Below are 25,416 nucleotides of genomic sequence, written 5' to 3'. Positions count from 1 at the left end.
TATGACATACATTTTTGAATTGGAAAGTTTTTGTTTTTCTGTGTCAACCTGAAAACTTAATCCTGAAATAAAGAGGTCAACTTCATGTAGTGGTATAGTTGTAAGGATACTGTGAAGGTAGGTTTATATGTATCATATTCTACATTGGCCAGGCTCTTGGCAATCATCTGAGTAGTCACCTTCTTTTGACGCAGAAATATTTTCATCCGTGGCTTCATGTATAGAATACCACAAAATGCCTGTGGAACAGAATGGTGAAAGGAAAGTTATGTGATATTGCCAATTCTGCTGACATCCCCATAAAACACTGCTATCAACTGATTCTATGCTGGGTAAAGATTTGGCTCCGTTTCCATACCTTCTTACACTATGTAAACTACCACACTAAAGTACTGCTCACTGTATTATCTAAACTGTCTCATCGGAGACAATAAAAAGGAATACTAGCACATGGCTGGAGGGTTGTCATCTTTGTATAACTAAAAGAAGATCTTGTTCTATAATATTTTCAGGTTATAGGAAATCTTACCTCTCATTGTTGAAAAACCATTCTTACTTACCCTTAAAGAATATTCTGTTTCTGGCAGCTCAGAGGTAACACCGCCAGTCATTTTTTCTTCTGTGTCAAAGTCTGATACCAGGATGTCATATTGATCTGTATCAAAGTCCAACTCAGATTTTCCATTTTTATTTCTGGGGAAAACAGACAAGTACCAATCTAACAAAAACTGGCTCCAAAGGACAAAAAAAGCACTAGGAACCCAAAAGAAAAAAAACAATATGAGCCAAAACTCAGGTATCTGTTTCTTTCCCTGACTACCAGTGCAAAGGAACTACAAACCACTTGGGTAGAGGATCATACGATACTTAAGGGTATTCCCATTCTAAACAAATTTACTTTTTCATAGAGGTGATGATGCCACATTCCTAAGAAAAAAAGAATGTGGAATGTCTATGATCTGATAAATCAAATGGATGTCAGCTATCTTCAAAGTGGGATCTTAAAATAGACACAAGCTTTCTAGGTATTGTTAGTAAGTCACTCAACATCATTTTCCCCTACTGAATGAACAGATGAATCAAAACCCACTTCTACCAACTTCAAACAAAAAAGATACTAACATCTCCCCAGATCTAATCCTATTTCTTAAAAGGAAAAAAGATTGTTATAAAAGCAGCATATATTTACTAGTCCTCTAGGATACCATTTATAGAATTATCATTTAAACATAATGGTACTAATATTCCTTTCATAAGGAACTTTCTCCTTCCCATAATCTTTTTGGGCCACTTGGTTTTGATCCATTCCAAGACCCTGAGCTATATCACTAACCACTGCCAGGGAAAAAAGGTTAAGACCCATCTTAATTCTTGAAAAAAACTCAAATGACAGGTTTTAGAGAAAACGTATATATCAGAACAGTAGTTCCCAAAATTTATTCTGTGGAACAGTAATCTCACAAGATACTCTTAAAAAGAAATAAATACATAAAAGTTCTAAGATCAAATAAAATTGAGAAATAATTCTTAGCCCTCAGAGTCACCTCGAGCTCTAGTGATAACTCTTGCTTCATACTTCAGGCTCTGTAAGCTCAGAGCTGCTGTGTTGAAATTGTAGCTCCTTTTATAGGGCTGCACCAGAGCCATTATGGTCTGTCTGCATCATGTCCATGTCAATGTATAATAGCATATTATGGATTTTCCAGGATAATTCTGATTCTCACTACTCCACCCGACCCCAAGGCATATGCCCTGAGGAGATTCTCTGTCTTCCTTGTCCCTCACCTTCCCCATCTAAGGAAAAAAGGTCTGTAGAAACATTTTCGTTAGAGACAGGGTCTTGCTCTGTTGCCCAGGCTGGAGTGCAGTGGCATGATCATAGCTCACCATGGCCTCCAACTTCTGGGTTCAAGCGATTCTCCCATGTTGTTCTCCCAAAGGGCTGGGATTAGAGGTGTGAGCCACCACCCAACCTAAAGAAATACTTTTTCAAAATCGATTGGGAAACACTGCATAGTGTATAGCTCTTTCACATATTTTCAATATACATTAGTATATTAAAGTACTCCAGGACTCTCAGAAGTCCTACAATAAAGCAACACAGTAAACTTTAAGTCAGCTTTTCCCAGATTTATTTGACCATGTAATCCTTTATTCATACAGGTTGAGTATCCCTTAACTGAAATGTTTGGCACCAGAAGTGTTTTGGATCCTTTTGGATTTTGAAATATTTGCATTATACTTACTGGTTGAGCACCCCTAATCTAAAAATCCAAAATCCGAAATGCTCCAATGATCATTTCCTTTGAGTTGTCATGTCTGCGCTCAAAATGTTTTAGATTTTGTAGCAGTTCAGATTTTAGATTTTTGGATTAGGGAAAGTCAACCTGTATAGCACCTAGTACCATATACATAACTGGGAAATGACATAAAAAGAAAAAGTTCTGTTTAAGATATGTAAATCACTGTAATACCTCAAAAAATTCTTTGTAATACAAACTATATTACTTGAGGTTTTCTCAGTGGGACACAGAAAGGATCTAAATTACCAATGTGTGAGTCACACTTCTTTTAATTGTTAAGTACAGTACTCTCTATATAAACCAGCATTGTTTTTATTTGTTTTACCCAGGTAAATGAGACAAAATACTTCATCTAAGGAGAAAAGGATGAAGAAATGTATCTGATAATCTTTTCTATTAAGCATATCAGTAATACCTCTACTTTATATTAAGATTTTTAGGGTTAGTTTTTAGTGTTTAGGTGTTAATCCATTCTTTTTTTTTTTTTTTTTTTTTTTTGAGATGGAGTCTTGCTCTGTTGCCCAGGCTGGAGTGCAGTGGCGTGATCTCCACTCACTGCAAGCTCCGCCTCCCAGGTTTACGCCATTCTCCTGCCTCAGCCTCCCGAGTAGCTGGGACTACAGGCACCCACCACCACGCCCGGCTAGTTCTTTGTATTTTTTTAGTAGAGACGGGGTTTCACTGTGTTAGCCAGGATGGTCTCCATCTCCTGACCTCGTGATCCGCCCGTCTCAGCCTCCCAAAGTGCTGGGATTACAGGCTTGAGCCATAATCCATTCTTAAACGTATTCCATTAGACATGCTAAGATTAAAAAAATGAAATAGCATAAAGTATTTCTAGATTGTTGTATTAGATTTGAAGACATGATCTTAACCTAGTCTCATTATAGTTCATATTTATCTGCTTCGAAGATTTTTTTCTACTTCTTTTTTTTTTGAAGAGACAGGGTCTCACTTTGTAGCCCAGGCCAGTTTCAAATTCCTGGCCTCAAGTGATTCTCCTGCCTTGGCCTCCCAAAGTACTGGAATTACAGGTGTGAGCCACCATGCCTGGCTAGATTTTTCTACTTCTAATCCAGCTACTGTGAAAGCACTAATACAGAAGTCGTTATTTTTTAAAGATCTTATTGTATTTTGTTTGCTCTAATTTTTCTTTCTCATGCTTCATTGTCATTGTCTAATAAGTAAAATAACTATCAATTACCAAACATAAAAAAATGCCTATTGGCCAGGCACGGTGTCTCACTCCAGTAATAGAGGCTGGGGTCGGTGGATCACTTGAGGTCAGGAGTACAAGATCAGCCTAGACAACATGGCAAAACCCTGTCTCTACAAAAAATATAAAAATTAGCCAGACGTGGTAGCACACACCTGTAATCCCAGCTACTCGAGAGGCTGAGGCACAAGAATCACTTGAACCCAGAAGGTGAAGGTTACAGTGAACCAAGTTTCCACCACTGCACTCCAGCCTGGACAAGAGAAATTCTGTCTCATTAAAAAAAAAAAAAAAAAAAAAAAAAAAAAAAAAAAAAAAAAAGTGCCCATGAATATGAAATAGATATTTATAAAGGATTCTGAGGAGCTTAGAATATGCTAAACTGTCTTAATTATCTGTGGCAATGGCCTCAGGATATGTGTGTTTCCACCTTAAACATACCACATTTTACCAACAAGAACCACTATCTCAAACAGAACTGTTTTCCTTTTTCTTTTTTTTTTTCTTTGAGACGGAGTCTCACTCTGTTGCCAAGCTGGAGTGCAGTGGTGTGATCTTGGCTCACTGCAAGCTCCAACTCCCGGGTTCAAGCGATTCTCCTGCCTCAACCTCCCAAGTAGCTGGGACTACAGGTGTGCACCACCACGCCCAGCTAATTTTTGTATTTTTTTTTTTAATAGAGACGGGGTTTCACCATGTTGGCCAGGATGGTCTCAGTCTCTCAACCTCGTGATCTGCCCACCTCAGCCTCCCAAAGTGCTGAGATTACAAGCATGAGCCACCGCGCCCAGCCAGAACTCTTGTTTTTCTAAGACAAAGTTACATAAAAGTATGCAATGAGATATAAATATGTATCAAAATTTATCTATTTTGCTTCTCTAAAAAGAGTTATTAAAATGTGCTAGGCCAAGTGCAGTGGCTCACACTTGTAATCCCAATAATTTGGGAGGCTAAGGAGGGAATATCGCTTGAAGCCAGGTGTTCGAGACTAGCCTGGGCAACATAAATGAGACCCTGTCTTTCTATAAAAACTTTGAAAGTTAAAATTAAATAAAAATGTGTTTCATCATACTACCTTTGTTTATTAGAAGCTATCACCCTTGTAATACCATACCTGCGGATGTTCCAAATGAGAACACGAGTGCCTTTTTTGCCTGGGATGGCATCAAACTGGGCCAGCAGGTCATTTTCACTGTTGAAAATGGAATAGTTCAAGATGGCTTCTAGGCTGGGCAATGAATCCTCGGTAATAATCATTTTTTGTAAAATCAAATATAGTCAAAGAAAAAAATAATATCTTAGGATGCTATCGAGAAGGAAGATCTGCCCTTTGGGTTGCATATTTAGACAAAACTACAGACATAAAGCATGCATATTACTGCTATAGAAAGAAGAAAGGTGAAAAATGGAGAAAGGTTATAGAGACAAGCTCCAAAATCAGTTGCCCATGCAGAATACAGCTTCAAAGATATAATGTAAACAAAGTCTTATATTTAAAAGTAAAGATCAAAGGCTTAAATTTTTAACTTCTTTGGAAGCAATAAATTAAAACCTTATTGCTATACTGTTCCAGTCAAGACAACCAGGTGTCTAACAGAAGTAACAGCTGCGCAGATATAGGGAAATGACTATTCTGCTATTATATAAGCTGATAAACAGTATGTTTTCTAGGCGTATCAATGCAAATGTAGCTATCCTTTTGGGGGGGAAAAAAAGGCAGGCCCCGGGAGCTTTACCATGGGGTGGTGGTAGAGCAGACACATACTATATAGATCAAACTGTGTAACAATGAAAATTTCAATACAGCAAAAACATTTCTAAGCTTCTGTCGATGGTCTTATTTTTTAAATATTTAATAGAGAAAAATCCCAGTTAAATTTAAGACATTTGAATACCTCTTTTAAAACTTCTGATAGTTGGATTTGACCTGAAGAGGTTCCTATCAAAACACTCAGATTAGACTAATTTTTAACCAACATTCTCCATTTCCAGAAAGGATATTGTTTTGCTGGTTGAATGGAACAATTGGTACAATAACTGCCTGGGCCTGGACACATTCCAGATAGGTCTGTGATAGAAGTCCAACAGTGAGAGTACCCCCATTCTTGGTGAAGACAAGGGCGTCCTTTCCTAGCCGCATGGAGCCTGACTTGAAACCATTACCAAAGACCCCAATGGGACACTGGCTCTTCTTTATTACTTTATCTGTAAAGCCAAAGCTGCAATTACAGAAGAAAAAACAAATCAGAAAAAAAGAAATCAGAATGGTAAAAAGCATCCTAAGATAGGTGACAGGCAGAATATTTGGCCTACAAATAAATAACACTTGTAAAAAGTCCCTCCTTTTTTATTCCTTTTGGTATTTATGGGCAAAACTATTAGGTTAAAAACACAGGAAATTACTATGGGGTAATGGGACTAATTTTTCTATGTGGTTTGTGTGTACATAAATAGTTCCATTACGTTAGAGTCACACTTTATAAAAGTAAAAAAGGGCCCCTTTTCACCAGCTAATATAGCTGGAAAAGGCTTGGGAAGCTGTCTTTCCTGTCTAGATAAAACAGCTCTGATTGCTGTAGAAGCAAAGTTAGGGTAAGGTGAAAAGGGTAGTTATCTAGAGAGGGTAACAGAAGTTTCAGATATTGTCATTGGTCAGAGGTACTAGATTAGGCATCTCCTAACCTGTTTATATCATCCTCTAGAAATCTGAAAGTCAGGGATCATATATCTTGACAATTTCAACTCTCCACTCAAAGGATAACCCTTCCAATTCTTAGTCTCTGTTCCATCTGCTGGGACAGTTCATTGGAATGTGGCCAAAGGATAAAAATAGGTAGTTCTGCCTCTGAATATCAGCAAACAGCTGCAGTATAAAGTCTCTCTTGCTCTATTAAGGACCTTTCACTTAGGCACCTCAACAATCTCTGTAGTCCATTTTGATCAGCTTAATCTGGAAGCCAGAACCTTTCCCTTTCTTGTATTTTCCATTCAGGTACACACCAAAATAACAGAACTTTAAAAACTAAAAATTAAATGATTATATATCTTCCCTCATCATCAATAAAACTAATTGTAAGGATTGTTTCTCAGGATGAGAAGGAGAAATGAATAGAGTTTGGTGAATGAGTACAAAACTTAGAGTTAGATAGAAGAAAAAAGTTCTAATGTTCCATAGCAGACCAGGGTGACTATAATTAGCAATAATACATCATATATTTCAAAGTAGCTAGAAAAGAGGACTTCCAATGTCACCAACATAAAAATTCTCAAGGTGATGGAAACCCCAAACACCCTCACTTGATCACTGCACAGTCTATGCATGTATAAAGTACTCACATGTACCTCATAAATATGTAAAATATTAGGTATCAATGAAAGAAAAAAATCATACTAAAAAGGATTGTTTCTCTCCAGATTGACTAATTTTACAATGTTGTGCACTACCATTCATTCAATAAATATTTAAACTAAGCACCTACGATGTGCCATGCATTGGGCTAAGCACTAGAGACAATTTTTAATAAAAGAGACATGATTTTTGCCTTCAGAGTTTATAATCTAAGGAAGGACTTCATATATTACACATTAGGTGCTTCTCAACATCAATAAAATAGATACTCTGAGCAGACCATGACTGAGCAGGCTGATCTTTAACAATTTTACTCTTTTGAGCATGGAGAGCTGAGGTATCTGGTTTCTACTTCCTGAAGGCTATGGTTTTGTGTTTACTCACTAGGAAAGGGAACCATCTTTTAATTTTCTATTTCAAAGCATTATACAGTAATACCATATGTCCTCCTAGAGTAAACACTTTATAGGAGCTGTGTGTATCCCACAAATAAATCTAGTGACAGAAGAAGGTAATTTCCACAGCAGCAGTCTGTTGGAAAAAAAAAAAGAACATTCAGTTTGTGTTGCCTATGGGGCTTAGTATTCCAGGATATAGACTTGTAATAGTAAGATTCAAGCATTCCCATTCTTCTTGTGGAAGAATTGGCTTTTTTTTTTAAAAAAAAAAAGGTTTGTTATGAGGATTAAATTATATACTGTATGCAAAATACATTAAGTATAAAGTAGTATTCAAACATTAATTTTAAACTAACTCTAGAAGTCATTCTGATAGTTGTCATGTGCTATCCCCTACTCCTACTTCAGACCTAAGATCACATCTAAAACTCAGGGCTCTTGATAAGTAGTAATCTTACACACCACTTCAAATGAATTTGTATGGTTAACCGGACTTTAACTTTCTCTTATACCACAAAAGCTTCAATTAGGTGATCAAGGGAAAGTGGTGAAAATAGGGAGATTACAACTCCCTTAATTTTTTAGCCTCTTCCACCATCTATCACCTCTTTTTTCCTTTGAAAGTATAAACCCTCACTGTGTTAATTTGGGGAGCCCAAATGATGATACAAGGTTGAGAAGATAACCAGTAGCGTGAGGCTAGAACCAGAATGGAAAAGGATAAGAAAAATGAGAAGAGAGGAGCTATAAACTCTGGATTTTTGTTGTTGTTACTGTGTTTCACTTAACTCTTCCTGTGTGCTCTTTTATTCCACCTAAGTTCTCATATTAGGCATTCCATCTAAATGCAAACTGGCAGAATGAATGCCAGGTACCAATCAAATAACTACCTAATACAAAAGCCCTCACCACATATAATAGAATTGTAGGAATGAATATGATAGTTTGCTATAGCTCAGTAATATTTTCCACAGAGCTAACTTGGCTCAGGTGGTTTCTATTTGCTAAGTCAGTCCTGCTCTATCCTCTCATGTAAGAGACAACACTGTTTACACATCAAGGTGGCTTGGATACCAGCACTTTTAGTGGAATTCAAAACTACAGCAGCTTGCTCTGGAGTATCTTAAAATGTCAAGAATCCAGAATCCAGAGAGGTAAATTTAAATTGGGACTCTGCAGTGACACGTGTTTACCTATGTAACAAATCTTCACGTGTACCTCCAAACCAAAAACAAAAGTTAAGAAAAATAATAAATAAATAAATAAATAAATAAATAAATAAATAAATAAATAAATAAGGACTCTGACCAATGAAACAAACCTTGGCAAAATCCATGGGCGCACAAAGGCAGGCACTGCTATTTCCTAGGTATTTTTGTGATTTAATATGAAACATAAAAGAATGAAAGCGTGCTAAGCAGACTGTTATTCTCCAGCTATTGTTTTAGAAGAATATACCTGCTAGGAAGTGCACTCCTGAGGTAGCAAATACCCTCTGTGGTTCTGTGGCTGTTTTTAGTCTTTGAACCTTGAAAGCGATTTCTCACCTTGCTTGAAAAAGGCAGCTGAAAATACAGACTAACTGATCCACACACTAGCCCCAGAAGGTAAAGATAATTAGTTGTGGACCTTAAAGGAATTTAATAATAGGTTTTTCCTTTTTAACTTGATTTTCATGAAATTCTATGTTTATGGAAGAAACTGTTGCTACAGTTACACAACTATTTTATCAGTCTGAAAACAGAGTTGCATAAAGTGTTGGAAAGTGTGGACAGGGTAACAACAAATGTTAGAGGTCAAATAGAACTTTTGTAGGCTTAATAAATTTGCATAATTACTTCTATTATTTTTTCCAAATACAAAAGTAATATGCCTTCAAATAAAAAACAGCGCCAGGCACGGTGGCTCACACCTGTAATCCCAGCACTTTGGGAGGCCGAGGCGGGTGGATCACTTCAGGTCGGGAGTTTGAGACCAGCTGACCAACATGGTGAAACCCCGTCTCTATTAAATATACAAAATTAGCCGGGCATGGTGGCGCATGCCTATAATCCCAGCTACTTGGGAGGCTGAAGCAGGAGAATCACTTGAATCCGGGAGGCAGAGGTTGCAGTGAGCCAAGATCGCACCATTGCACTCCAGCCTGGGCAACAAGAGTGAAACTCCTTTTAAAAAAAAAAAAAAAAAAAAAAAAAAAAAAAAAAAACAGAAAACAGAATCCTTCCGGCTAGGCATGGTGGCTCATGTCTGTAATCCCAGCATTTTGGGAGGCCGAGGCGGGACCATTCTAGCTGCCAACATGGTAAAACCCCATCTCTACTAAAAATGCAAAAATTAGCTGGGCGTGGTGGCACACACCTGTAATCCCAGCTACTCGGGAGGCTGAGGCAGGAGAATTGCTTGAACCCAGGAGGTGGAGGTTGCAGTGAGCCGAGATCACGCCACTGTACTCCAGCCTGGCGACAGAGCAAAACTCCACCCAAAAAAAAAAAAAAAAAAGTAGAATCCTTCGCTAGAAGTTAGGATTGGACTAAATAATCTTTTATTTTTATTTATTTATTTATGTTTGAGACAAGGTCTCCCTCTGTTGCCCAAGCTGGATTACAATGGCACAATCTCAGCTCACTGCAACCTCCACCTCCTGGGTTCAAGTGATCTCCCCACCTCAGCCTTCCGAGTAGCGGGGACTGCAGATGCATGCCAAAATGTTCAGCTAATTTTTGTATTTTTTTTTGTAAGAAGGGGGTCCCCCTGTGTTGCCCAGGCAGGTATCAAACTCCTGGACTCAGGCGATCTGCCTGCCTTGGCCTTTGGAAGTGCTAGAATTATAGACATGATCCACCATGCTTGGCCTTAAATGATCTCTTTTAAATAAATGGTATCTTCACCGGGCATGGGGGCTCATGCCTGTAATCTCAGCCCTGTGGGAGGCCGAGGCGGGCTGATCACTTCGGGTCAGGAGTTCGAGATCAGCCTGGCCAACATGGTGAAACCCTGTCTCTACTAAAAATGCAAAAACTAGCTGGGCGTGGTTGTAGCTGCCTATAATCCCAGATACTCGGGAGGCTGAGGCAGGAGAGGTGTGTGAACCCAGGAGGTGGAGGTTGCAGTGAGCTCAGATCATGCCACTGCACTCTAACCTGGGGGACAAGAGTGAAACTCCGTCTCAAAAAAAATTTTTTTAATTAAAAAAAAAAGGTATCTTCTAGCTGATTCAAGTTTGTTTCAAGATACAATCACAAATAAAAGTCAGTACATATACTACATTAAGGACTCATTAAAATAATTTTCTAAAATTATTTTTTAAATAGGAGGAACAATTGCCCAGCTCAAATTGGTGGGAAACATATTTGGTATGATAGGGAAAATTCTACAACTAAGAAAGTTTCTGCCTATTTTTCTCCTTGGGGAGGGAACAAAAAATTTGAATGGGTGATACTCATCCTTCATATTTCAATTCAAATGACATTTCTTCAGGGGAGCCTTTTTTAATTCTCTAGACTAGATTAGATCCCTGTTACATGCTCTCAAAGAAACTGTGCTCTACCTTCATAGCACTTACCACTGGGTGGAATAGCCTATTTAGTTATATTACTAGTCAATGTTGTTCTTTCTCACTAAGCTGTCAGCCAAGAATCATGTCTATCTGGTTCACTACTTTATCTCCAGTGCCTTGCACACAGGTGCTCAATAAAAATTTGTTGAATGAATAAATGAATGACTCTGGAAAAAAAATTGTGGCAATTATTTTGAAACCATTCTTCTCCTCCCTTCTACCTTATAACTCTAACCAAGTTTCACAGATGTAGTCCCACAGACAAAATGGAAGATCAGATTTGCTGGGCCCACTACTCAACACCCATGTCAATGGGATAAGGTATGATGGGACGGAATCATTAATAAGATAAGCAATTTTGGATGGGTGCGGTGGTTCATGCCTGTGATCCCAGCACTTTGGGAGGCTGAGGCGGGTGAATCACTTGAGGTCAGGAGCTGAAGATCAGCCTGGACAACATGGCAAAACCCTGTCTCTACTAAAAATACAAAATAATTATCCGGGCATGGTGGCACACGCCTATAATCCCAGCTACTCGGGAGGCTGACGTATGAGAATCATTTGAACCCAGGAGGCTGGGGTTGCAGTGAGCTGAGATAACGCCATGGCACTCCAGCCTGGTTGATGGAGTGAAACTGTCTCAAAAAATAAGAAGACAAGTAATTTTAGGGGGAAAAAAACCAACTAGTACATACAGAACTGAATATATAAATGCTTTGGTTCCATCCCATCTAAAATTGTATTTTTCTTAATATATAATAAGAAAATATATATATATGTTAAGAATAATAAGAAAATACATATATTCTTAATATATAATATTAGCTTCAGGATATAAAACTGATATTATAAGTTGAAGGATTGAGCCAACTCTCTACCTTCACTAACATACTGGTCACAATTCTTGTTTCACTTTTAGAGGTTTTCCTCAAATAGTCTTCTAATTAGGAGGGTCTGAGACACAAGGTATACAGACTGCTGAGTGGTAAAACGCAACCACTTACTTTGCCCAAATTTCATGTCTGTTTCTTTGATGGATCAAAGGGATTTCCCTACAAACAGAGTAATTCATTTAGAATACCTACAGGGGTAACTACAACCACATGAATTTGTTTTCCATTTTTATAGTTCGGAGCCCTTTCCCTCCTCCACTGTTACTCGTGCTTCACACACTAGTTCAGGAAGCCACAGGGAGAGTAATCAACCTCATCTGCTAAAAAGGAAAAGAGAAGGAAGGAGTTGAAGGAACACTCATCTTCCACTGAGTGATATGAGAAGATGATATAGTATAAATTTACGTTCTCAACTACAAATGTTTTAAAGTGATTAAATGAACTGAGAGTGGCAACAGAAATCTAGCACCAGCTTCAACAGTTAGAAACGAGAATTTCCTAAGTTTGTGATTCTACTGCAAAACCTTTAAAGAATATGTGTCTGAATGCCTTCTATTTATCTTGCATGGGGTTTGATTATACCCAGGCACCTTCATGGTTCTAATCAATAAATCATTCCAACTCCAATACTTCTGATTTAAGAGTGAGTTTAGGTTAATATAAATTGGAGGTCTCGGACCAGTGAAGGCCTCTGGGTCTTTATATTTGCTGTTCTCTTTGCACGAACTTGCATCCCTTGCTCCCTGCCCCTTTACCTGGTTAAACTGTACTCCCTCTTAGATCTCAGCTTAAATATCATTTTGTCTAGGATACTTTTCCTAACCTCTGGGATCAGATTGGGTTCCCCTGATGACTCATCTCAAGCATTCTGTACCTTCTTATCATTATGCTTATAGCTGTTTATTACTTAATTGTCTGAATTGCCAGCTAGGCTGAAAGCTCTGTGAGGGCAGGACAGTATTTGTTTCATAATCAGTGTCCTGGCACATAAGAGATGCTTAATAAGTATTTGTTGAATAAACAAAAGGAAAGCAAAATATTAATGAAAATTATGAAGCCTTAAATAGGGTTCATGAACTTAAGACAAGAAAAAGCCAATGAAGACATTTTTACCTGAGCATTCGGTGTAGTTTATGAGGTGTCATCCCACATCCATCATCGGTAAAGGTCAAACAAGATTTATTCTTGACCTCCTCAACATCTATAAAGACCGTCCTGGCAGATACATCTGGATCTACAGCATTATCTGCAAAAGGTAAAAATCTGTGATATTAGATCCCCTTTTCCAATATTGTATCAAAATCTCTAGTTCAGTGACTCCAAGATATAGAAAATGTCCCTTCTTTCCCTCATTTGGATGTTCGAGAAGGTATCAGGGAGCATTAATGGTAGTGCACTTACTAAATTACAGAGAACAAAAGAGATGATTGAGTTCTAAAGCTGATTTCCAGATTTCACATGAGCGATCTGCAATCTGCCTTTCTACTTCAAACTTCAGGGTCTTTGGAAAAAAGTATTAATAACTACTCCCATATACAAAGCATTTTGCTCCATTTTTGTCTTATTACTTCTTCTTGCCTTTTAGCCCCTTTACTGTTTATATACACATATAGTAGAGAGTGGTTACAGAGAAAAGCTGAATGAGCAATTTTGGTAAAAGATGATGCATATTACACACATTACAGTTTATTTGTGATCATTTTATTTTCTTCTTTCTTACATCACCTCCTCTGTTAAAGAACACATATAGTACTGCCATTCCTGTTTATAGCCTAAGAGGCACTGAAAGGGTTAGAGTTTAAAACCAAAAGACTTAATTGTCTGCCTAGATCTCAGTGATGGTAGCAAACATACTTAAAAGGAGTGATTTTTGCTTAGGTATTTTGTAATAGTTTTAAAGGCAAGGCTGTCCATCCTCTCAGGAAATGGAGAACATAGAATCAAAGTAGAAAAAATACATAGGTTCACGATTCCTCCTGATTTATGTCTTCACAATGAGTTAATTATTTAAGACTCCAGGCCGGGCGTGGTGGCTCACACCTGTAATCCCAGCACTTTGGGAGGCCAAGGCGGGCGGATCACAAGGTCAAGAGATCGAGACCATCCTGGTTAACAAGGTGAAACCCCGTCGCTACTAAAAATACAAAAATTTAGCCAGGCATGGTGGCAGGAGCCTGTAGTCCCAGCTACTTGGGAGGCTGAGGCAGGAGAACGGCGTGAACCTGGGAGGTGGAGCTGGCAGTGAGCCGAGATCGCGCCACTGCACTCTAACCTGGGCAACAAAGCAAGACTTCATCTCAAAAAAACAAAAAACAAAAAACAAAAAAAAGACTCCAAAGACATCAAACATTGCCATAGTCTAACAATTGTGTCACATTCACAACCCCAGGGATGCCACTGTCTAGTTATCACATGTTTTTACCACAGGTACCAGTTTACATAATTGTCAATCACTGACAAATGTGGCTCACTGGCCACAACTGAGGGGCAGTTTATACAATCTGTTGGATAGGTTCCTTAATCGTTCCTGTCTCTACTAAGCTCTTTGAGCAAGACAGAGTCCTTGCCTTCCACCCTCTTCCCTTTCCCTGGTATCCTATACTGCTTTAGTGATACCAAAAAGCTAAGCTGAGACAGCCAGGTCAGGTCCTGGCCATATACTTGTTCCATTACCACTGATCAAATCATGTCATTTTTTTTCCCGGGAACACCCCTTACAATCAAGAGAAGTATTACAAATATGCAAAACACCCATTTTTTAAATAATACAATTAACAATATCAGTTACAGCCACTTGGATATGTGGAATGTTCATTAAATAAAACAAAACACAGATTAACTTCAAGGGCCACAATGGTATTGCCAGAGTCACTGATAAAACTGTCACCGACTGTAAGTGGAAAAAGTCTTAACAGCAGTAGGGCATCACCAATAGTCCCAGAAGGGGATTAAGAGGCCTGGTACAGTCAATCTTTTTTTTTATTTATTTATTCAGAAGGCCCTAAGGGAGAGTTTATTTCATATGAGTAGCAGCCACTTTTTTTGTTTTTATTGTTTTTTTAATTCACATAATAGTTGTACATATTTATAGAACACAATGTGATGTTTTGATACACTTACACAATGTGTAATGGTCAAATCAGGATAATTAGCATATTCATTACCTCAAACATTTATCACTTCTTTTGTTGGGAATATTCAAAATCTATTCTTCTAGCTATTTGAAAATATACAGTTAATTGTTATTAATGATAGCCATTCTACAGTGCTATAAAACACTAGAACTTATTTCTTTTATCTTAGTTGTAATTTCGTAGTCATTAACCAATCTCTAGCTATCCCCCCCACCACCCTTCCCAGCCTTTAGTAACTACTATTCCACTCTCTACTTCTAAGCTTATTGCAATAACCTCCTAACTACTCTTTTTTTTTTTTTTGAGGTGAGTCTGGCTCTGTCGCCCAGGCTGGAGTGCAGTGGCGCAATCTCGGCTCACTGCAAGCTCCACCTCCCGGGTTCATGCCATTCTCCTGCCTCAGCTTCCGGAGTAACTGGGACTACAGGCGCCCGCCACCACGCCTGGCTAATATTTTGTATTTTTAGTAGAGACGGGGTTTCACCGTGTTAGCCAGGATGGTCTTGATCTCCTGACTTCGTGATCCGCCTGCCTCGGCCTCCCAAAGTGCTGGGATTACAGACGTGAGCCACCGCGTCCGGCCCTAACTACTCTTATAAATCTGTATGTCTCTCTTTCAATTTTATACACTGCTGAAGATTAACTTTCCTGAAGCACAGCTCTGATCATGACATTCCTCTGCTCAGAAAACTTCAGGCTAAAAAGCCAAACACTGGAGCCTCCCAGTCACACCCTGATCCCAGATGACCTTTTTAACCTCATTCCCTACTGAGTATTTCCAGTAAAAAGACCTGTATTTGCATCCTGGATCTGCTACTTAGCACTTTTTTAGTTTCCACGTAGAAGTTAGAACATTCCACATAGTTTGCCTTCTATACCTGGCTTATTTCATTTAACATAATGTCCTACAAGTTTATCCATGTTGCTGCAAATGACAGTATTTCCTTCTTTTTATGGCTGAGCAGTATTCCATTGTGTCTATATACCACATTTTCTTTATCCATTCTTCTGTTGATGGATGATATAGTCAAGCTTTAAGGACCAGGTTGGGGGGCCTAGGGCCCATATAATGTGGCAAGACAAGTGGGCTAAGTTTTGGCAGGAGTTACAAGTCTGTCATGTAATGGTGGCTTTATCAGAAATGTAGTTCTTTACTTTGTAAGAGGCAGCAGTATTTTTCTTTAACTGACTAAAGGATTTAGCATTACTTAGCTGCCTACACTGTTTCAGGAACCTTTACTCGGCAAGCAGGCCATGAATTGTGTTGGGACTGATCAGACACTCCTGCTGGCAGACAACCAAAGGCACTGCGACTGATGATACAACTTGCCAATCAACTGGACATCATTTATACACTGAAAACTCTGGACATAGAGGGATTTTTTTCTAACAATTTGTGAACATTCACGATTCAAACATGTAACACCTATCAACTGCAACTACATGTTTACCCAACGGTGCATTCAATGAATCAGCTCAAAGGCCTCTCACAATATCACCTCAATTCTTTTCCTCTTTACTGCAATTTTGCCCAAACTTTACTAGGCACTTTTTTTTTTTTTTTTTTTTTTTTTTTTTTTTTTTTTTTTTACAGGAACACACCAAATAGTTTTAACACAGGCACTTCAGGAGTTACAAGGTAGCTGCCAGGAGCAGCTCAACATTTTATCTCCTTGGCTGGAAGCTCATGGAATACAAGGGGGAGGGGGCATGCAAGAGACCAGGGTCAGCTGGAGCAGTGGGGAAAGAGAGATCAGTAGAGAGGCACCAGCAAGCACGGTTTTGTACTTACTTTCAGTTTTACACGGCCTTTCATTTGGTCTCAGCAAATGAAATTACAATAACAAGGCTGGCCTCAATAAATGAACTTATGATAACAAGGCACCGATCTGGAGGCTGGTTTCAATCCTACTTCTTGATGCTTAACCCTCCAAACATTTACTAATACATGGCAAATGCTATTGGATCCCAGAAAATCTATCTTCTCTCCTAACCCGGCCCATCCAGCCAATGAACAGGTAGCGCAATGAAGGAACCCTTACTCCTCTCTCCTTGCTCACCAGTTAAGTGAGAAGTGTGCTATCAGATGCTGGAGTGTCTTCATTCCCTAACCTGGCCACACAATCCCATGTGCTACCAAATCACAAGGAGTCTTCCCTCTGCTAACTTGGCTCGTCCTATCCCTTCGTGGGAGGACCCCATCTCTACCTTCCCCTTGCTCTCGTATCTCATCAGAATCTAGGAGGCAATGAGAAACTATTCCATGACAGCCTCCCAGGAGAGATAAGATGGCAAGTGGGAGATGGCTTTGAGGTAGTGCTTCACAAGCCTCTCATCCTTTTCTGTTTCATAGCATCACAAGGCTCCCATCCTCCCCTGTTCCAGAAGGATGGCCTACAGGTGGCTACATGAAAGATTGCCAAGGGTGGAGCTACTGTCCTACAGAAATCCTACAGGTATCTACAAGTATTCCTGCCTAAAGGTAAGGTCATCACCTTTTGTCACAAGCCTATTCTTCCTTTGTTACAAACACACACAAGGTTAGCACTGAAGAGACCACAAATTTGAAAGTTAAGTACTTTTCTTATCCCTCCCTCTCCTTTACCCTATACATCCCGAGACTCTCTCATATCCTATTTACTCTATTTTCATTGTCAGTCTCTTACAGAGTTTATTTCCCCTCATCTGGATTATTGCAATAACCTCCTAACTAGTCATATAAATCTGTATCTCTCTCTCCTTCAATTTTATACCCTGCTGCAAGATTGACTTTCCTGAAACACAGCTCTGATCATGACATTCCCCTGCTCAGAAAACTTCAGGCTAAAAAGCCAAATACTGAAGCCTCCCAGTCACATCCTGATCCCAGATGGCCTTTATAACCTCATCCTTACTTAGTATCTGGAGTAAAAAGGCCTGTCTTTGAGTCCTGGATCTGCTGTTTAGTATACACATAACCTTGGAAAAGTCAATTAAATTTTCTGAACCTCTTTTTCTTCATCTGCAGGATGAAAGTAAATGTTTACCTCAAAGGGTAATGTTAAAAAGTTATTTGTGAAAACTGTTTGTAAACTTTTTAAGTACCTATCGTTTTTACTATTTGTGAACCCCATGCTCTAATTAAACTCCACTCAATATTCTTCATGCCTTTGTTCAAGCAGTTGTTCTTTTTGCCTGGAATTCCTCCCCACCCATATCCACATGTCCCAATCCTTCAAATCTCAGTTTAAATGTCACCTCCTCCACAAAGCATTTCCTAACCTTCCTCTTCCTGATAAACTGGAAGCCATTCCTCCTTCCTCTGAACTCCCACAGCACTTGTTTTTATCTTTGTTTATATATCGATTTCTATTTTGTTGTTATACAAAGCATAAACCTTCTGTACATGTTTTATCTCCCCTACTAGAAGAGTGAATCTGTGTTATATTCATTTTTGTGCCTACCACAGTGGTCTTGCACACAGTGGGTGCTCAATAAATATTTACCAAATGAATGATTCACTAGAAAATTAATGCCTAAGTGGATAAAATGATTGAAGGAAGACCTAAAATGAAAGCTTTGGATTGCCAGTTAACACTTTGCTCTCCCTTTTCCCTATTATTAATATTTTCACAAATAGTTGTTATTTGGTCTTAAAATCTGTGTTTGTATACATGTATGCATGCATGTGTGTGCATAATACATACACATATTTGCTCTCATACTGGACATCTTAGATCTGACTTAGGTTCTTTAAGGTAATGCTTATGGCCAAAATCACAAATATTCAAAATTACAAATTAAAAACTTATTAAATCACCTGGAAAGTACAGTAAGCACAGCACAGGTATATCACATTCTGCACCGTGCCAACCATGAGAGAACAAGACATTTCGGTTTCCCATTCCCCACTACGTAAATCATTATTTTTTGCTCCCTTGTAGTCTTTCTTGCAAATTACATACTTAACTTGGATTGTATTCCATTCTGCAGAGGTTCAGTGCACAGCCCCAAGGCACAGTACCAAACCTCAAAGATACAGTCCCTCTGCTCTAGGGTTCCAAACATATCAATTCCACTTTTTGCCTTTCACCTTCTAATTAAATTATACATATTGTAAAGCATTCCGTGTTAAGGTTAATCATCAAAGGTCTCTATCATTCTTATTAACCTTCCAACTAAGTCTCCTGCTACCCATTGACTTCTTACCCAAGATAACTCTCATGGCATGGCCACAGCGATTGCTTAAGTAGAGACTGGGGTTCATTTGGGGAGCTTTGAAAACATTTTCAAGAGTTTGTTCTGTGCAACCTCATCCATAAACACTTCTTCCTTCTTTCGATTTTCAAAGCATGTATAATGCGCCCTGTATGCTGCTGCATTTTGTGCAGGACTGCGGTTCTTCTTTGCTTTCCACACAGTAGCACACTACTGCAAAAATTGGTGTACTTAGCTTGAAGGGATCAACTGAAAACACTTCAAAAGCAAACACCGGTGGAGCGAGAGGTTAAGTACTCAATATTCATTCCAGCGGTGTGAGGGCGCTCGTGGACCACGGACCCAGCCCTCCGCAGTAGCAGGGAGCCAAATGCACTCGTGTCATCTCTTAAGAGATGTCCCATCATTCCTAACTTTCTTGTCTCAAAAGTTAAGGAACTCCGCTTTCCAGACCTTTCCCCAGGACGCGCCTCGGTCCTCTACAACCCCCCTTTGCTAGCTGGGCATCCTCCGTCGGTCGCCAGCCCCTACTGAGCCCAGCTGCCTCGGGGCCTGAGGTTTTTATGCATCTCCTTTTGATTACTAACTAAGCTATCCTAAAGTGCCCGAACATCACGAGCGCGAGAGAAAAAACACACTGGTGTCTTTAACGCTTCGGACACACCTCGTTTCCTCCGTTTTATGAGCGGAACCCAGTTCCTGGCGAGAGAGCCATCCCCCTCCTCCGCCTGCGGAGCCGGGGCCGGTTCCGAGGCCCCCACCCCAGCCCCGGCCCGCCCTGCGCGGCTCTGCGCATTCCTCTCGCGTCCGCGGCACCACGCTGGCACCACTGCCTCGGGCGAACACTGCCGGGCCCGCCCTCGCCACTCACCTAGCAGCTCCGCGATGGCACTGAAGGGTCGCGTGTGGCTGCTGGAGTTGCTCTGGAGGTAGCGGGGGCTCATCTGGGGGCGAGAGAAGGTCCCGTCCCGCGTGAGGCCTCGGCCCGCCGGGCCCTCCCCGCGCGCCCCCCGCAGCCCAGGGGCCCGCGCGCGCGTCCGCCCCCTCGGGCCCCGGACCTACCGTGCTCAGGCGGATCCCGAAGGCCTGCGGGCCGCCGCCGGGCCGGGCCAGCCCGCAGCCCGGCGCGCCAGGGCCGGCGGGGGCCCCTCGGTACAGGAGCATTTTTTTGGCCGCCAGGGTACCCGTCTGCTGCCGCCGGACCCCTGGCCCGGCGGTCCGGGACTAGCCCTTGCTCACTCCCACTCGCAGCTGGCGGCGACCGTCCGGGACCGGCCCTCCCTGGCTCCCACTCGCAGCTGGCGGAGGCGGGGCGCGCTCCAGCCACCTGTCCCGGGCGGGAGGGGTAAGGCCGGCTGAGCCAAGCGGCGGCTCCGCCCTGTCAGCACCTCTCCCGACCCGGCGACTGCTCGGGCTGCCTCTGGGCCGTACAGAAATATGGCGACCTCCTGACAGCCACTCCTTGATCCCCGCCCCTAATTAATTCTTGGCGTTTGCCATAGGCCAGGCCGCCGAGCGGGAAAGCGCGGGGGCCGAGGGGAGGGCGCGTGGGGAGGGGCGTGAATGAAGCAAGAGGAGGGAGAGGATGTATGGGATTTCTGGAACCTAGTCCCGCTTAGGCTGCATGACTAACAGGCAAGATAAGACAAGTCTTTCAAGTTCTAAAGACTACAGTGTTGCTATCTGGGAAGATAGCAAGCTCGCCTGATGGGAAAACATTCTACCTACTCTGCCTCAAATGCCTCCAGAAGCACCCAGAACTTTCTGGAAGGCATTTAGCAAACTGTCTCCAAAGTCTTGCTAGAATGCAGGGACGGTGTTTCTAAAAGGAGAAATTTGATTCACTTAAATACCACCAAGTAGGGGATTGGTCGAGTTATGAAGTATGCATAAAATGAAATGCCGTGCAGTTCTTAAAGGCCATGTTTGTAGATAAGTATGTGTTGATGTAGAAAAATATTCATGAAGGAATGAAGAAAACAAGGAGTTGCAACATACTGTGGAACGCATGATGCCTTTTCTATTGCAAAAACAAGTATATGTGTATGCATATATACATATATATGCATGCATACACACATATACACACATGTGTGTATATATATACACATACATACATACACACATACAACGAAAACCACTTGATATACAGCAAGATGACCATCTCTGGGTCTGGAACTAGACACTTTTTCCTTTTTTCTTACCTGTATTTTCTAATGTACTATAAATATACCCTGATAATAGAAAAATAGATTCGTTAAAAATATATGTAACATTCTATGGCATGAATGAACTATAATTTATTTGACCATTCCTTTATGGTAATTTAGGTTGTCCTGTTTTTTTAATTTTGACAATACAAAAAATGCTCCTTCACACACTCATGTACAGGTCATTAATTTCTGATACTGTTATCTCCACAGAATGAATTCCAAAAGATGAGATTGCTGCATCTAATAGCATGTGCATGGTTTAATCTTAATAAAATGCTGTAAGATAGGCAATTTGCCCTCCCAGCAACCATTAGTGCCATTTTGCCATGTTCATAGCACTAGATGGTCCCAATCTTTTAACTTTTTGACAGTCTTTTCAATAAAAAATAATATCTCCTTATTTTAATTTGCATTTTCCTGATTACCAGTAAGGTTGAATATCTTTTCAAATGTTTATTATACATTTGCATCTCCTTTTCTATAAATGCCTGTTTATGCCTTGGAGCATCATTTTTTACCCCCACTGGGTGCTTTACATCTGTCTATTTTTTAGTTATCTTTTCTTCAAATTTTTAAAATACACAAAAGTACAGAAAACAATATAATGAATCTCATGTATTTATTACTCAGATGCAGTAATTATCAAGACTGCCACACCTGCTGCAATGGACTGAACATTTATGCTCCCCAAAATTCATATGTCGAAATCCTAACTCCCAGTATGATGGTATTAGGTATTAGGATTAGGAGTTGGGGCCTTTGCCAAGTAATTAGGTCATGAGGGTGGAACCCTCATGATGGGATTAGTGCCTCATAAAAGGGACCCCAGAGAGCTCTCTCACCCTCTTCCACGAGGACTCAAGAAAGGGTCTGAATTCTGCAACCCAGAAGAGGGACCCTACCAGAACGTGACCATCTGCTGTTAATACGCAACCTAGTCTATGGTACTTTGTTAACCGCAGCCAGATCTGACTAAGGCACTTGTTTTCTATATCCCTTTTCTTCTCTTTCTTCTTCTTTTTCATTTCTGTAAGCTGTGAGCATTTCAGGGCAAATCTCAAACATCATGCCATTTTATTTTATATACTTCAGTGTTCTTTAAAAACATGTACATTTTCTAACAAACATAACCACCATGCCACTTTAATACCAAACAAAATTTATACTAATTCTTTGTTATCTTCTAATACCCAGTCTTTTTTTTGAGACAGGGTCTCACTCTGTCACCCAGGCGTTAGTGCAGTTGTACGATCTTGGCTCACTGCAGCCTTGACCTCCTGGGATCAAGCAGTTCTCCCAACTCAGCCTCCTTAGTAGCTGGGACTACAGGCATACACCATCACACCCAGGTCGTCTTTTTACTTTTTATATTTTCTAGAGATGGGGTTTTGCCACGTTGCCCAGGCTGGTCTCAAGCTCCTGGGCTCATGCAATCTACCTGATTTGGCCTCCCAAAGTGCTGGGATTACAGGCGCAAGCCACTTTGCTGGGCGCAGTCCATATTCTGATTTCCCCCAATTGTCTCAGAAATGTCTGCTTACAGTTAGTTTGTTGAAATCTAGACTCCAAGTGCACACATTGCCCGAGGTTATGTGTCTTAAATCCAATTTAATCTAAAAGTCTCCCCTCTCTTTTTTTTTTATTCATGCTATTAATTTTTTTTTTTTTTTTTTTTTTTTTTGGTAGAGATGGGTTCTCCCCACGTTGCCCAGGCTGCTCTTGGACTCCTGGGCTCAAGTGATCCTCCCACCTCAGCCTCCCAAAGTGCTGGGATTACACGTGTGAGCCATCGTGCCCAACCCCTTGAGTTGTTAAACAAACCGAGACAGTTGGACTGTTGAATGCCCTACATTTTCATTTGTCTTGCTTCTTCATGTTACTTAACTTGCTCCTCTTGTTACAGGAAAAAGTGTAACTTAACTATAAACCATAAATTGTCTCTAGAGTCTTAGAGTCTAGTACAATGTTTTCTAAATAGGAATGTTCATAGATGGTGCTATATAGTTCCCATTGCATCACATCAGGGAATACATACTGTGCAACACTTAGACATGTTCAGATTCATCATTGACTTCAGGGAGAGGCAGCCTGAAGCTTCCACTATAAATTTCTCCACCAACCTTTTACTTTATGGTTTCATTGTCTGAAAAAAAATATGTTGTTAGGACTGCAAAATTATGATAGTCAATCTCATAATTTCTTCTAATTTATTAACTGGATCATTCTGTATAGAACTTACCCTCATCAACCATGGCTATTTGGTTCATCGGAAATACAATTTATATAGGAAGGACATGATAAATGCTTAACTCTTTACATTTAATTGGCAATTTTTAATGTAAAGAGATGATGTCTGTGATGGATACTGTGCTGTGTCAGCCCACCTCTCATTTCAATGAAAGTCTTGTTGACTGAGCTGCTAGGAGAAATGTTGACAGACTGCCTTCAGCTGTTAGCCCTTCAGGGATTGCTTCAGGTAATCTCTGCTTTACCCAAGGTCACAAACTTTTCTGGGGCAGCCTGCAGTAACTGATCAAAGAGGGGGTATAAAGACCTGACTATCTCAACCCAATTTGGGACAACTGAGAAGGGTCATTCTAACTCCAAATCTCTCTGTGGGGTTGGCTCTCTGCTGTTGAACCTGCATTGTAGCTCAGTGTTCCCCTCTGCCCACACCTACTTCATTGCACAGATCCTAATCTAAGAATACCTCTTAATAAGCACCCTGCACAGAAAGCTCTTTCTTGGAATCTGCCTCCTGGGGAACTCAAACTGTAACACTTGAAATTGGGAGTGATCCAAGAAAGTTGAGACTATGATGATATTTGGTAAAAGGTGAAAGATTTATATGCTCTGAAGAGAAACCAGAGCATTTGGATGATATTTGGGAGCTAAATAACTTACTTCCCTGTTGGCAATGAGGACCATATCACAGAGTGGATGGAGTACACATAACCCTCTGTCACAAGGCAGCAGTCCTATTATTGTTAAAACTTCCACCAGGTGGTGAATTGGAATGGTTAAAGGGAACGTATAATCTTCTGTGATGTTTCAAGTGTTTGAGAAATATAGAGGAAGTAGTAGCTATAAGACCAATGGAAAGGCAAGGTAGGAGGATCACTTGAGCCCAGGAGTTCAAGGCTGCAGTGAGTTATGATCATGCCACTGTACTTCACCCTGAGCAACAGAGCAAGCCCCTGACTCTGAAACAAAACAAAACAACAACAAAAAGAACCAATGGAATTTAGAGCTCTAAAAAGGAGTAAACTCCCAATGGAGAAATAGAGACACATTTGCTATGTCAAAATCAGGATGCTGCCCGGGAAAGAATGAGACCCTGACACATGGTTTGGGGCTATCTAGATTGATGCTACCAAAATCTTGAATCCTTAGATTTCCCTGAACCAGCTGAGCCCATAGAACTGGTGTAATTTCCCTATTGGTAGTACCCACGCCCGCCCCATCCTCTTGCTTGCAGACATTCAAAGCTTCTCCCCAACAAGACAACATGTGCTTTCCCCTCCCCTCCTTGCCGTTAGGCCTATAACAAGGGCTAAGGCACAGCATGGACATGTGAGACCTAATCAAGGAGAAGAGCAATTGTACGTCAAGAAGCTGCAAGATACCCAGCATAGATCGGCAGGAACTGGAAGGGTTCACATGGAATTGAATTCTGAGACTGCTTGATCAAGAGAGCTAGACTATAAGGTGGGACAACAGGCAGTTTATCAATTTTGGAGCACTACTCTGGAATACAGGATTTAACACTCTGGAAAGGACCACATGAGGTAAGGCAGTCTCACAATTAGGTGACTCCTTGAAATACAGAAAAAGTGATGACCCATGCTAAGTGAGGTTGAAATGCCAGCAGTGCTGTGATAGTAGTAGAAGAAAGGATGAAAAGATTCAGAAGTGAGCCTACTGTAGTGGATAGATTAAACAAGCCTGGAAAACTCAAACAGAAAAACCCAGGATACACCATTTATCAAGGCGATAAGGAATGTGCTAGCAAGAAGGGCACCAGCACCACTGAGAAATTCACTGGTGGCTCTCTCTGTAGGTTAGGCTTGATGGTGGAGAGACCCTTCCAACTACGTTCATTATAGCAGGACTCTGAAATGGTAGAGATCCTATGGCTGAGTTCACTATCTAAAGTC

At 40.5% G+C, this 25,416-nt stretch overlaps 1 protein-coding gene across 8 annotated transcripts in view; it reads right to left on the bottom strand.

The window, feature by feature from the left end:
- The window catches only part of MORC4 (MORC family CW-type zinc finger 4), a 63,939-nt gene extending 43,454 nt beyond the window's left edge, over window positions 1-20,485 (bottom strand). For 2 of the 8 annotated variants that reach the window (XM_030939652.1, XM_030939653.1), the window contains exons 1-7: window positions 20,109-20,485; window positions 19,918-19,990; window positions 12,829-12,961; window positions 5,521-5,738; window positions 4,634-4,781; window positions 561-753; window positions 111-239 (exon numbers count right to left, since the gene is read on the bottom strand). In XM_030939652.1, the coding sequence (XP_030795512.1) occupies window positions 111-239; window positions 561-753; window positions 4,634-4,781; window positions 5,521-5,738; window positions 12,829-12,961; window positions 19,918-19,990; window positions 20,109-20,210 (996 nt within the window). In that variant the 5' untranslated portion in view covers window positions 20,211-20,485. The remainder of the gene's footprint in view (window positions 1-110; window positions 240-560; window positions 754-4,633; window positions 4,782-5,520; window positions 5,739-12,828; window positions 12,962-19,917; window positions 19,991-20,108) is intronic. The other 6 variants (XM_010373552.2, XM_010373553.2, XM_030939655.1 and 3 more) reach the window with 5 other exon arrangements.
- Window positions 20,486-25,416: the final 4,931 nt, after the last annotated feature.

The sequence above is a fragment of the Rhinopithecus roxellana genome, chromosome 10, assembly GCF_007565055.1.
Source record: "Rhinopithecus roxellana isolate Shanxi Qingling chromosome 10, ASM756505v1, whole genome shotgun sequence".
NCBI lineage: Eukaryota > Metazoa > Chordata > Mammalia > Primates > Cercopithecidae > Rhinopithecus > Rhinopithecus roxellana.
Note: the sequence above shows the minus strand (reverse complement) of the source record. Positions and strands in the feature narration are given on the sequence as shown.